At 56.8% G+C, this 13,721-nt stretch overlaps 1 protein-coding gene across 3 annotated transcripts in view; it reads right to left on the reverse strand.

Moving 5' to 3' along the window:
* Positions 1-2,418, reverse strand: part of TNIP2 (TNFAIP3 interacting protein 2) — a 49,393-nt gene extending 46,975 nt beyond the window's left edge. Inside the window, exon 1 of one of the 3 annotated variants that reach the window (XM_032333638.1) lies at positions 988-1,597. In XM_032333638.1, the coding sequence (XP_032189529.1) occupies positions 988-1,266 (279 nt within the window). In that variant the 5' untranslated portion in view covers positions 1,267-1,597. Of the gene's footprint in view, positions 1-987; positions 1,598-2,325 lie in introns of those variants that run through there. The other 2 variants (XM_032333637.1, XM_032333636.1) reach the window with 2 other exon arrangements.
* Positions 2,419-13,721: the final 11,303 nt, after the last annotated feature.

Genomic DNA, 13,721 nt, shown 5'->3' on the forward strand with positions numbered 1-13,721 from the left:
CCAATATGGAAGTACACCCCTAAGAACCAACACAAACACGTACCTCCTCAGACCCAACATGGGAGTACACAGCCCCTCTCAGAACCTAGTAAGGGCATCATATGCCTCAAACCCAACATGGCAACATACACACCTTCAGACCCACAAGGACCCACAACCCTCAACATGAGCATACACAGCCTTTGACCCAACGCAGGACACCGTGCTCAGAATCTACCACACTAACACACCCTCAGAAGCAACACCAACACAAACCTTCAGACGAAAACAGGCACACACACACCCCTCAGAACCAACAGGGCCTCACAACCATTAAACCTGACACAACTTCAGATAGAAATGGACACCCAATCCTTGACACGACGTGGAGAGCACCCCTCAGAACCTAACATAGACACGCAATCCTCATAACCAACCAGAACCAACGCCCTCATCCAGAACCACCTTCACCGCCAACGGGGCACAAACTCCTCTAGAATCCAGAACCCGCACAAACCGCAGAAGCAGCGCCTACACCCGCCCCAGCGAAGCCAGCAGCAGGAGGCGCTCCCCCAGCCCGCCCGGGTCGCGAAGCCAGCAGGAGCAGAGGGGCCCTGCACGCCGCACGGGCTCGACAGCCCCCCGCACCCCCGCCTCTGGAAAAGAGCCTCCCCTCCTCCGCCCGGTGGTTTCGCGGGTCTGCGGTTCTCTGCTGTTCCGGAGTCGGCCAGTGCGCGCTGAGGAAATGCCCGGCAGTGGTGTTTCCAAGGCGAGCAGCGCCGACGCTCGCCCTCGGAACCGACAGGCGGGCACAACAGCCCACACGCGCGCAGACGCCCCCCGGACCTCGGAAACCGCCCCCCACCGTCCTCACACCCCACACCGGACCCCAGCTCGCCAACCGCTCGGAGTCCGGCACCGCGCAAACCCTCAGCCCGGGTGTGGGCTCACCCGCTCCGAACCCGCTGCGGGCCGAGCCCGCGCGGCTCTCCCTCCCCGGGGACGCACCTGGCGCAGCGCCGCCTCGTCCGCGCCGCCCTCCCGCTGCCGGAGCTGCTCCCGGAAGCGCGCCACCTGCTCCAGCAGCGCGTCCACGAGCGAGGGCGCCGCGTCTCCCTCGAGCGCGGCCAGGCGGGCGCGCAGGCGCTCAATGAGGGCGTCCCGAGCGGCCAGCTGGTCCTCCAGGCGCCTCAGCCGCTGCCCGGCCTCATGGTACAGGCCGCAGAGCGCCGCCGCCGCGCGCGCGGCCCCCTCCTGCCTGCCGGACCCGGCGCCCCCTGTGGACATAGCCGCGGGCCTCGACCGGCGGCCGCGCTGACACCGCAACTTCCTCGCCCGGTCCGGGCGAGCGGCGCACCTTCCCGGAACTTTTCCCGGCGCGCCCCGCCCACGGCAACCGGCGTGGCCCCTGGCCGGCGGAAAGGCGGTCCCAGACCGTTCAACAAGCCGGCCAGGCTCTAGGCAGCTGGCCTGGCCCCGCCCCTCCGCCGGGAGCCCGGCCTCCCCCGCCCCCGCGACTCTCCTGGCTCCGCCCCTCCGCCATAGGCCCGGCCTCCCTCAACCGCGACTCTCCTGGCCCCACACTTCTCCCCACTCCCCGGCAGCCCCGCCTCTCTCGGCGACCCGCCCGGCCTTGCCCACAGAGACGCTCCTGGCCCCGTCCCCCGCAGGCAGTCCGGCCCCGCAGACGGCGACCTGCCTGGCCCCTGACGCGCGGAAAGGCCGCCCCAGGCCTTTGGACAGTCCGGCCTCTCCCCAGGCCCGAGACTTGTGGGCCCGAGTCTTGTGGCCCCGAGGTCCCGGAGTGACCGCCTTGTTCCAGCAGCCCCGCCCCCTTCCCGCCCACCCCCTACCCTCCCCGCTGGCCCGGGCGTCGAGTTCTTAGGGAGACTGCCAGGAGGAGGAGGAAAGGCGGGGACGGAAAAGGGGAGGGAAACCCGCCCCTGATGCAGGTGATGATGGGAGGGAAAGAAGGGGTGAAGGCGACCTTAAGTGCTGGACCTGTGCGTGGGTCCACATCCCGGCGCTGCAGGCCGGGTTGGCCACATAGAGCGACAGGAACAGGGCAACGTTCCAAGGTTCCAAAACTGAGCCCAGGGCGATGTCCTACCCGCTCCCCCAGCTGCAGGACAGTGACCCAGAGCAAGGAGCCCCCACCCACCACGTGCCCCTCTCTAAGGTATTCTTAGAGCAGAAAGCAGGAGGAAGCTGCCCGGTTCTACCCTCACTTCTCCATCCTTTTCCTTCCTCCAACTTCCCAGACCGACTCCCAGTGTTTTTCTGGCTGCAGGCTTTCTTTTTCACAGTCTGAGCTCCCCCGCCCCCGACAATGACGCCCACGCAGACCTGTGCTGTTTCGAAGCTTCCCTCCCTCTCGGCCGCTCCCTCCCTCTCCGCCGCTGCGTTCTTCCGCCCTGTCCCCATCTGGTTTTCCCCTTTATTTGTCCACTGACGAGCTTGGGCTGCGCCCAGGGAAAACCCTGGCAGGCTTGTAAATCAGACCAGTGCATGAGCAAAGCCAGCTCACACTTCCTCCTCTGCGCAGGGAAGGTCAGAGCCAGTACGGTGTTGCTGGTGTTTTGGGGAGTACAAGGTAAGGTGTACCTGCACACTCCCCGTGGCTATGGCTGTGGACGCTACATTCTGTTTGGCTGAGGCAGGGGTGAACACAAAGGAGCCCCTCCAGCCCTGCTAGGGCTGGATGAGTCCTCATTTTATTGCTATAGGTATAACTTGGGGCAGGTCACTCAAGTGCACTTGACCCTGGTTCTCAGCTGTGAAATGGGCATTCCAGTCTCTCATCCAACACTCTCGGGATCACATGTATTTTGGAAATCAGAATCTTTGGATTTTATGTAGGGACGTATAATTGGGGTAGCCAGCCTCCAGAAAGAATCCCCCGCACCCCCTGCTCCTGGGATCCAGCTCTAGTGACTTCAGCCCCTAATACCATGGTACCCAATAGGACATCACAGAAAGGATAGAATGTAATTTAAGGTGTTGTGGCTACTGCCTTGCCCTCTCTCGAATCACCAGCTCTGGGGGAAGCCACCCACCATATCACCATAGTGAGGACATCAAGAAGCCCTGAGGAGATATGCGGGTGGGGAGGGACTTCATGCCAACAGCCAGAGTCAAGTCAACTTCCCCACCGAAGTCAGTGAGCTTCCTTGGAATTGCACCCTTCAGCCCAGTCAAGCCCTTAGGTGATGCAGCCCCAGCCAACATCTTACCTATGACCTCATGGGACACCCAAGTCACTCCCACTCAGAGAAACTGCTTCTGAACCCCTGACCCACAGAACCTGTACGGAGTCCATGTTTATCGAGTTAAGCTGCCCACTAAGGTGTGCGTACTTGGTTACAAAGAAGTAGAAAACTAACATGTAGTGTCTTGTGGTGTGCCTCCTGAGGCAGAGGACGGTACCCTAAAACCAGATCCATTAATATTTCTCCAAAGACAAGAAGACTATTCAGACTGAGAGAAAGATGATCAAAAGTCTTACAGCTTTCAAGTAGGATTTCTCACCAACTTTAAGGAAAACATTTTGCATTTCCAAGCTTTTGGGATCTCAGAATTCTGGATGAGGGACTTCCCATAACAGGTGTCTTGCAGGGTGTTGTGAGGATTCTTAGGTTAACACCCTTCATAGCATTGTTAACAACATGCTGGCACCTTCAACTGAAATCCAGGCTCTGAGTCAGGCACTGGGGATTCACAGGCAAACACTGTTGGTGGAGGCAGACCCTCTTTCAGGGAGGAAGGAAGGAAGGAAGGAGGAAAGAAAGATTGCAAAGTAAGGCAACTTTGTACAGGAAAGAGAGGGGATGTGTAAGGAAATAAATAAGGAGCAGAGAAGGAGAAACAGGAGGGCAGCCAGACAGAGGGGAGTTTCAGGGACAATCCAAGGCACAGAAGGGAGTGAGCCACCAGCAGAGGGAAATGTGCCTGGGGAGAGTTACAGAGACATACCAGTCAGAGTGGGGCCATCAGCCTCTGGCCACAGCTGCTCCAAGAAGGACCATGAGGAGGGCCTGGGAGCCTGTCCACAGGCAAGCACACCCACTAAACAGTGACAGCTCAGGCTGGCTGCTCATGGGGCTTAAGCCGTCCACCACCTCACATTTGGACACACCTGCTGTCATGTCCTCCCCTCCTCCCCAAACCCAAGCCCTTGTTCCCAATGTGTTTGTAATGCAGTGTTCCTGCTGGGAGGAAGGTGAGTATCTTAGGCAGCTCTGGCTTCCCTAACAAAATGCCACGGGGCCGGGGTTTAAAAGGCAGGCTTCATTTCTCCCACTTCTGGAAGTTGTAATTCCAGGGGCCAGCTAGTCTGGTTCCTCCTGGGCTGGCACAGACCCCCCCATCCCCCAACCCCTAACCCCCCACTCCATCCCCATGAGTCCTCATGCAGCCTTTCCTCTGTGTACATATTTCCCTGCTGTCTCTCTCTTCTAAGAAGGATACCAAGTCCTGTTGGATCAGGGCTCCGCCCTAAGGACCTCATTTAACCTTAATCACTTCCTTAAAGGCCATGTCTCCAAATACGGTCACTTTCAGGCTGTAGGGCTTCAACTCATGAGTTTTGGGGGGGACACAATTCAGTCTATAATGGTGGGGGACTGCTGAGTAGCACGAAGGTATTTTCTACTCTTTCGGAAGGTGCCCTACATACGGAGGAGAGTTCCCTTTGGAAGAGGGAAGAGGTGAGAACACAGAGACAGGGTGTGGCCATAAAGAGCCTGGACTGTGAGCCCATCCCAGCCCCTGGGAAGGCTGTTTGGTCCTGTCATACCCTCCTTGGCCAGCAGAGGAAGACAGAGGACCCAGACCCTGTGGCTCCGGGTGTCTCCATGCCTTCCCAGCCACGCGGACATTGAGCTCACATGTGGGGTACTGTTTCCACCGTGGGCTTTTCTGGGGAGCCCTTACACCTGGTGCATTGGACATTGGACCAGCAGAAAGAGAGGCAGGTTGAGGAAAGAGTCCTCAGTTCTGGGGGCGAATGCACTCTTACCCTCCCTGTGGGCTGGCCACCGGCCCCTCTCCACTCCGCACCCCCTAGCCAGAAGAATGTCCTCTGCCTAATCCACGGGCCAGCCTCACGTGCCCAAAATAAAGCTCTTCGGAACCTGCCCCACAGTGGGAGAGGATCCCTCATGGCCTGTTTGGTTTTGTGCAATAACTGATTAGCTACCCGCTCCTGGGAAAGCATCTCTAAGACCTTGGACTGTCCTGTCTGCTAACCCAGAGGGAGGCCTCGGGCCACCCCTCATACTGCGTGCTGATGTCATAGGACCTCAGGGCTCTTGTCTTGCTGAACCGAAGAATGAATGTCGTGGACACGACAGCCTGAAGTGAAGCGGAATTTTATCAAGGTGAGAGCAGAAAGGAAAGGCGAGGCTCCTAGAGAGACAGGGGTCCCCAGAAAGAATTGCCACCAAGGGCTTTTAGTGGCAGTCGTTTCCAGAGAACTGACCGCAAGCGTGTGGCCTGGAGTTCCTTGTGTCGTCTTGGTTTGAGTACGGACAACCAATGACTTAATTTTTTTTTTAATGACTTAATTCTTTGAGGTTTGGTCATTTTCTGTGATTACACAGTAGCCGCCAAAAAAAAAATACTCCCTACCTCTGACCCCCGAGGCTAGGGGGTCTGCTTCCCTACCTCTTGTTCACTCCAGCTGCCAGGAATAGTCTGAGAACCCAGCCAGGGGCCCCCTCCTCTCCGTGCCAGTACCTTAGCCCTTTCCTTACTGATGATAGGATTTCTAGCAGGGCTGGAGGCATGATGTACCAGCTTGCCCCCTGGAGGGACTAGAGACCGTGTACTAAGGCCAGTCTCGTTGACTCTCCACAGTGACATCAAGGCTGGGTGAGCTTCCTGGTGGGCAGTGAGACAGAATAGGGACTGGACTCGGGTCCTCCATCTCAGACCCCCAAATCCAGCGTTCTTTGGCTACCTCCATGTGGGGTCTAGGGGGTGAAGCTAAACTTCTACACCTCTCCAGTGGCCTATCTTGCAGGAACATAGAGGGAGGATACTTACGATGAACACTGGCAAAGACAGGACCAAATCATTTTGCACCAAGATGGACCCCAGCACTGACCTTTCACTGACTTTTCTGCTCCTTATAAAAAATCACACCCAGGAGTGGATATTTACCATGCAAATTAGACACGAGCCACAGGAAGAAACAACATGGCCAGGAAGAAGCAGCATGACCTTGAAGCACACGGGTGCTACTAAATTCCAGACTCTTTATGCTCCCACAGCACCCTTTTCCCACCTGTTCCTTTAGAAACGCTCCCTGACTTCCCCTGGGAGAGCCACCCAAGGAGTCTTTCCTTTGTGCTGCCTTCCTCACGTTCTGGCAAAAACCCCAATAGGGGTGCCTAGGGGCCTTGATCTGTTGAGCGAGTGTCTGACTCCTGATTTTGGCTCAGGTTATGATCTCAGGGTCATGAGACGAGCCCCAATTCGGGCTTTGCTCAAGATTCTTGGGGTGCCTGGATGGCTCAGTCATTAAGCGGCTGCCTTCGGCTCAGGTCATGTTCCTGGGGTCCTGGCATCCAACCCCACATCGGGCTCCCTGCTTGGCGGGAAGTCTGCTTCTCCCTCTCCCACTCCCCCAGCTTGTGTTCCCTCTCTTGATTTCTCTCTCCCTCTGTCAAATAAATAAAATCTTTAAAAAGGGGGGGCACCTGGGTGGCTCAGTGGGTTAAAGCCTCTGCCTTCAGCTCAGGTCATGATCCCAGGGTCCTGGGATTGAGCCGCACATCAGGCTCTCTGCTCAACGAGAAGACTGCTTCCCTTCCTCTCTCTCTGCCTGCCTCTCTTGCCTACTTGTGATCTCTCTCTCTCTAATAAATAAAATCTTAAAAAAAAAAAATTCTCCCTCTCCCTCTGCCCCATCCCCTACCCAAACAAACAAACAAAACAAAACAAAAACAAATAAAGCATAAACCCCAATAAAACCTTGCCTGTGCTTTTAAATTCTGCGTCCAGCCTCCTTTTTACCATTGCTGGGGCCAATGTCACTGGAGCAAGTAAGTGCTGTCCATAAACACCACTGGGCCGGGACCACAGGGCTGCTGCCTGGGTTCTCTGGCCCCTGTCGTATATGCCTTCTACCTTTGCCGATTGTCGTCCATATCCTTCTCTGTACTAAATCCTAACTGTGAATATAAAACCATGTCCGAGTTCTGTGAGTCTTCTAGGGAGTCCCTGAGCCTGAGCGCGTCTTGGGAACCCTAACAGGGCTCTTCCCACTGAATGCATATTACCGATCGCTGCCCCCAGCCTCCTACCGCCGCTCGCCACGCCCTTTTGCCAAGTGACTTTGGGTACTTGCACTAGGGTAGGCCAAAACTATGTCCCTGCCACTCGACACTGAATCTGGCCTATGGGTGTCAGCAGAGGTCATGCAAGAGGAGGTCACACTTGGGCTGACCCCCTGGCCCCTGCGGGCCCCGAAGAGCAAGTCCTGGGAACTTCAGATGGGAATGAGACAGTGGAACTAGGCCAAGCCCTACCCAGAGGCTGCAGCCACAGAGGCCTGTGCCCTGTCTGTTTTCATGCACGTCTGCACCCACTCACTGTAGTCCTTTTGCAGACCAGCCATCCTGAGAGCCCCTTAAAAGTACCAAGTTTTGGGTCACCTGGGTGGTTCAGTGGGTTAAAGCCTCTGCCTTTGACCCAGGTCATTATCCCAGGGTCCTGGGATCAAGCCCCGCATCAGGCTCTCTGTTCAGCCTCTCTGCCTACCTCTCTGCTTACTTGTCGTGTCCTTATTTGTTTAATAAATAAAGTCTTTGAAAATTAAACAAAAAAACAAAAAAACAAGTGCTTCCCACCTCAGGATTTTGCACCTGCTGTTCCCTCTGCCTGGAATGTTTGTTCCTGCCACTTTTTGCACAACTAACAGCTACCTCGCACAGGGGGACAACTAGATAGCAGGTGAGAGAACTAAGCTCGGGGAGCTTGGTGGCCCCCGGGAGCTGCCCCCAGCCTGTGCTGGGCAAATACTTCTCCCCCAAGGTTGCAGATCCCCGCCCCTCTCGTGGACTTCTTGGCAAGCACTGGGCTTTCCGTGAAATGATATATTCCCTGAGCAACAAAGTGGCTTTCTCCAGCAGTGGGTTACAGAGTGTCCCCCTGAAAGACATGTCCAAATCCGACTCCCAGACTGGTGAATGGGACCTTATTTGGGAAAAAAGCCTTTGCAGATGGGATCTAAGAATCTCAAATGAGGGGATCATCCTGGATTTTCCAGGTGGGCCCTAAACCTGATGACAAGTAACCTTATAAAAGACAGAAGAAGGAAGGCACAGACACACACAGAGGAAGGCCATGTGAAAACAGAGTCACAGAGCGACGCACATCAAGGAGGCCAGCAGACACCAGAAGCCCACCCCGCTCCGTCCACACCACCTGCTCGGGGACTACCCCTGGTGCTCACCCAGGAGACCCACCTTGTGGTATGCCATGCTCTCTTGCTTTTTCAGAACCCCTGCTGACATTCACCACATTGCTCCAACCCCAAGGGGGCTAGCCTTCCTCAACCCACAGTTCCCCGTGCACCCTGATCTCAGGAGCCCCCTGCCAACCTCACAGGGGTGATCCTAAAAGAGGGGTCTCAGGCATCAGTGCTACTGGCTTCTTCTGCTGGTTTGTCTTTTTTTATTTTTTATTTGACAGAGAGAGAAAAATCACAAGCAGGCAGAAAGAGAGGGGGAAGCAAAGCCCGACACGGGGCCCAGGACCTCAGATAATGACCTGAACCAAAGACAGAGTCTTAACCCATTGAGGCACCCAGGCGTTCCTGCTGGTTTGTCTTGTACCACTTGCGATGATAAGTGGGGCTTTGCTCATCAGACAGTGGTGCCAGACTGTTGAGTGGGGCATCAGACTGTGGGATCAGGGGCGCGTGATAGTGCCGCCAGGAGGCGGGGCTCACAGGTGGCCCTGCAGAGGTCATAGAAGCAGGGACTGTGCTGGCTCAGCTCCTGGGGAAGAGGTCTTGAGCTCCCCACTGCCCCTCCCAGGCCCGGAGTCCATGCCTCTTTCCATCCCTCCACGGTTCCCCAAGAGGCTCTCGGAGGTCAGCAAGGAGACTATCACCGAGGGCAAGTACCAAGGGCAAGCACAAGGGATGGTCGGCCGGGGGCAACAGGGAGGTTAGAGCCCCCCACCTTTAGGACACTCTTCCATGTCCCCTCCTGCTCCAGGTGCCTTCTCTGACCCCATCAGGAGCCCAGCTCCAACCCTACTCTTCCTGGCTTCCATTCAGAAATCTCAGGAAAGACAGGTAGCCTATGACGGGACACAGAAGGGAGGAGAAGGCAAAGAACCTTGTGGAGGGAACAGCAAGGGCATAGTCTTGGGGGGCTGAGTGTTAGGTCTGGCCAAGACCCTCGGAGAAAGCTGGACCCTCCAGAGTTGGGCACCAAGAAAGGGCAAGAGAGGAACTGGGACAGATGGAGACTCTGATGTGGACACTCGGTGGGCCCCAGTGGGGCCCAGGGTCTTCCCCCAAAACTCTCAGCATGCCCTGTGCACACAAGGGCCACTGCTTGGTCTTCTCCCAGATGTCCTGAGCCCCGCTCGAGGGCAGTAGGACCCTCTCCTCCTCGTTCTGCCAATGCAACTGAAGCGTATGCCCCCAGGAAAGCTTGTTGCCACCACAGCACTTGCCGCCAAGAGGCAGACAAAGGACAGAAAATTCTGAACCATTTAAGAGTCTAGGACCTGAGGACCAAAGTCGGTGAGGTTGTGTTCAGGTGCTGTAGGGCCAGCCTGCCCCACACAGCCTAAACCCCTGGTGGCTTGAGCTGGAGGCCACCCCTTGCTTCTGTCCTGATGACCACTGCTGTCCCATTGGCCCCCAGCTATCCACATGGCCATCTCTGACCTGTGCCCTCTCTCCCTGTGGGCATGGGGCTGAGAGCAGTGGGACTCAGCTTCAGAGAGAACAGAGCCCCTGAGAGCAGAGAAGCGGCCTGGACAGGCCCCTCAGTGTAGGTGCCAACCCACCCCCCCCAGAAGGCCCTCCTGCTGAGGGACCTGCCACACTGCCCAACGGGCTCAGTAGAGGCACTGTTGGCCCCATCTGGTGCACTGAACCTGAGCCAGCGCCCACAGCCGTTTCTTGACTGATGATCAAAATGCACATCAGGCGGGATTCAAATCTCATTCCTGGTGGGCACACAGGCACTAAGGCAGCTCACCTCCTGGCCAGAGCTCAGGGATGTCAGATGCCCAGGAAAGCACCCCCAAGCCCCAACCCCGGGCACCGAGGACATCTGGCTTGGAACCTGGGTCGCCCCCTCCCCCACTCCCTCCTTCACAAGAGGGCTAGGGTGCCCTGGGGCCCAGGATGCCCAGGCTGTATCCTCAGCCTTGCTTGGTGGGGGTGGGGGCATCCTCTAAGTGAGTATCCACAAGGGGGCAGTGTGGCCCAGTGCTTCCAGGGACCAGGCGCTTGGGGACTAGAGGCAGGACCCCAATTATGTGTGAACCCCAGCCTCACTCTGCACTCGAGCCCTCACAACTGAGCCCTAGGTGCCTGGGGGTCTCATTGTGAGCCAACCACTGGCTGCTAGGAGCACACAGCCTGTCCCTGCTCGCCCGGAGCCCTCTGTGCGTGACTCACCACACTCGTTCATCCCCCAATTCCTCGCAGAGGCAGGGACACCAGCCTGCTCTCTCGCGCAGGCCCCTGTGTGCTAGGGGGAGAATTGGACTTCAGTCCTGTTGGTCCAGAGTGTGGTTACATCCAGAAGCTACCTGAAGGAGGTGTTGGTTCAGACTTTGTTAGGAAACGTGCCCTCACACATTGCTTCATTCCTCTGATTCTCTCCCTAAGACGGCGTCCAAGTGGGTTGGGAGAGGGACCTCAGGGGCCACAGCGCTTTCGGGAAGGCTGGTTCCCAGACATGGTGTGGGCCTTGGCTGAGCTTGCTGATCTTGACTGGTCTCTATCAGTCAAGTGATAATCCCAATCTTCCAGTTGCAGCTACCCTCCTGCCTTGAACCCCGCTTTGCCTTCCTCTGTCCGTGTCCTCCCCATACAGTAGGAATCTCTTGGCCAGAAGAGCCTGTGTCCCTCTCCTAGACCACACTTTGGAGTCCAGGGCCTGGAAGTCCCCAGGCAAGCGACCCTGGCAGGAGTTGTCTCCAGCTCTGTCTTGCTAAGGGCGGGTGGTGGTGCTGGTGTGTGCGGCCCCAGGGATATGTCCACAGAGTGTGGTAGTGAGCTGCGTGGACCCCTTGACGGGGTGCAAATGAGGAAGGCTCAGGGTCTCAGGATAGGGGCCCCGGGCTACCATTCCCTCTGCGTTAACCGTTTATGCAAAGAACTCAGGGGAGCCCAAGACTCTGAACCCTGAACAAGCTTTCCAGGGTGCTGCAAGTCTGTGGCCACACCAAGAGAAAGAAGACAGAGTGCGTGAGAAGCCTGTCAAAGCGGGGCCTGACCAGCCAGGGCTACGGTTTCGCTGCATGATCTAGTTTTGGAGACCTTGCTCCTTTGCTAGCCAGCCGCCTCGGGTGGCCACACCAGGACAGGGAGCAGGTGGTAACATTAAGTAAGACTTGCAGGGGCTGAAGGAGGGAGAAGTACAGACATCTGAGGGAAGAGCCTCCCAAGCAGAGGGAGCAGCTTTGGAGAGGCCCAGAGGCCCTGCCTGCTGCTGTGGCTCCGAGAGGGCAGAAGGGCAGTGTCAGGAGGACCCGCTGAGGAATGCGGCCCTGTCGGGGGAGGGGGGCTGGGAACGGAAGGAATGCAGCTCCGCAGATGCCTTGCTGTTTGCCCCGCGAGGCCCACGAGGCCCACATCAGGCTTCTGATCTCTGGAACCGTCAGGTAATGCATGTGTGCCGTCCAAGACCATGGGGTTTCTTGTCATTGTCACGGCAGCCCTAGGAAACATGCACAGGGCAGGGTGGGGTGTGAGAGAGTCACCGTGGGGCTGTGCCATGAGGAGGGTGGCACTGCCCCCACCTGGGGTGCGGAGCGGAAAGGAGCCCACCAGCCTGCTCACTGTCACCCCAGCTCCTGGCTTGGTGCTTCACGTGGGAGACATCTGCCCACTGAGCTTTGTGGAATGAGGGAACGTTTTGGGGCTCGGTGAATATATGTGGCATGTAGGAATGACTAAGTCATTGGCCGAGGCTGAGCTTTGGGACACCCCCCCCACCCCCGCCCACCTGCCCTGGTCTCAAGGGATTGCTGGGGTGGGAAGCCAGGAGAAGGCGGGGACAACCATACCCTTTGCCAGTGTCTGGAGCTTAGACACGCTCCAGGGGCCTTACAGGGTGGGGGCCTCCACATTCGTCCTGCCCAGCCAGAGTGATAGGCAAGCCTGGCTGGGGCATCATGGGGCTGCCCCCTCCGGCTGCCCTCCTCCCAGACAGCCTTTGAGTCCCATCCTGCAGTCCCCTCCCTGCCCATTGCATATGCGACATCCCCAAGAGCCGTATGCAAATGTCACGTTTCTCTCCATGTTGCTTCATTTCCAGGGCATGTTGAGTGCCGGGACATCTTTCCAGAACTTTTGGCTCCAGAGAGAGAATTCAAGAAGGTTTTGAGCCTTCTGGAAGCAGAGGGGCTCAGATAGCCCTACTTTGGGCCAAGAAGCTGACTCTTGGGACCCTCAGTGTCCTCTTCCCAACCTGGGCAGCAGGAGGTTTCTAAGGGGGTCAGTAACACAGGGCTCTCCCAGCCAGGGTCCCAGGGTTGGGAAGAAACAAGAGCCATGGTGGGGGCACTTGAAGGCTGGGCACCTTTGGCACTTTTCAGGGGTAGGCGGGTATGGGCGTGGACAGGCAGGAGAGGAAGCCAGTGCAGCCCTGGGGAGGGGGAGCCCTTGACAAATATCTCCTCTCAGGGAGCCTGGGTGGCTCAGTTGGTTAACCATTGACCTTTGGCTCAGGTCGTGTTGCCAGGACAGAATCAAGTCCCTCATCGGGCTCTCTGCTCAGCAAGGAGTCTGCTTCTCCCTCTCCCTTTGGCCCTCCTCCCTGCTTGCGCTCTCCCTCTGTCTCAAATAAATAAATAAAATCTTTTTTTAAAAAACACCCAAATATCTCCTCTCTGGTCTCAATGTTAGCATCTGTTCATTGGAGAGAAGGCATACATAGTCTAACCTTCTTATTAATTAAACACATTTGTATGGAGTGTCCACAGTGTGGCCAGCATGTGCTGTGGTCCCTGTTCCCAAGGAGGACATCCTTTTCAGATGCAGGTAACGGGCTCAGAAGCTGACCATGACCTCACCTGTGAAGGTGATACCGCTGGAGCCCCTAGCCAGTCCCCTAGGCTGATGTGGTTGTGGTGCTTTCAGGTCTGGGATCCTCCATTACCCATGGGTACGTTTTCCTCCTCCCGGAGCCACCCTCCATCCCTCCACTTCACCTCCCTCACATGCATGGGGGACTGTCTGTATTTCATTCCCAGACAGAGCCTTCTGCTTGGCAATCAGCAAGGGTACTGGCTGGTATTTGAGGTGTCAGCTGATAACGAAAATATTACCTGTCCACATAGGGGTCAGGTGACAGCTAAAGTGTTATCTATGAGTTAAGACGTTCAACATGAAAGCCTAATGCTGATTGGGGTCTGATGTTGCTTTTTTATTTTTGTTTTGTTTTTTATTAAGCAGACTCCCTGCCCAGCGTGGAGCCCGAAGCAGGGCTCAAATTCACAATCCTGGGATCAAGACCTGAGCTGAGATCAAAAGACAGACA

The sequence above is a fragment of the Mustela erminea genome, chromosome 2 (assembly GCF_009829155.1).
Source record: "Mustela erminea isolate mMusErm1 chromosome 2, mMusErm1.Pri, whole genome shotgun sequence".
In the NCBI taxonomy this organism is placed as follows: Eukaryota; Metazoa; Chordata; class Mammalia; order Carnivora; family Mustelidae; genus Mustela; species Mustela erminea.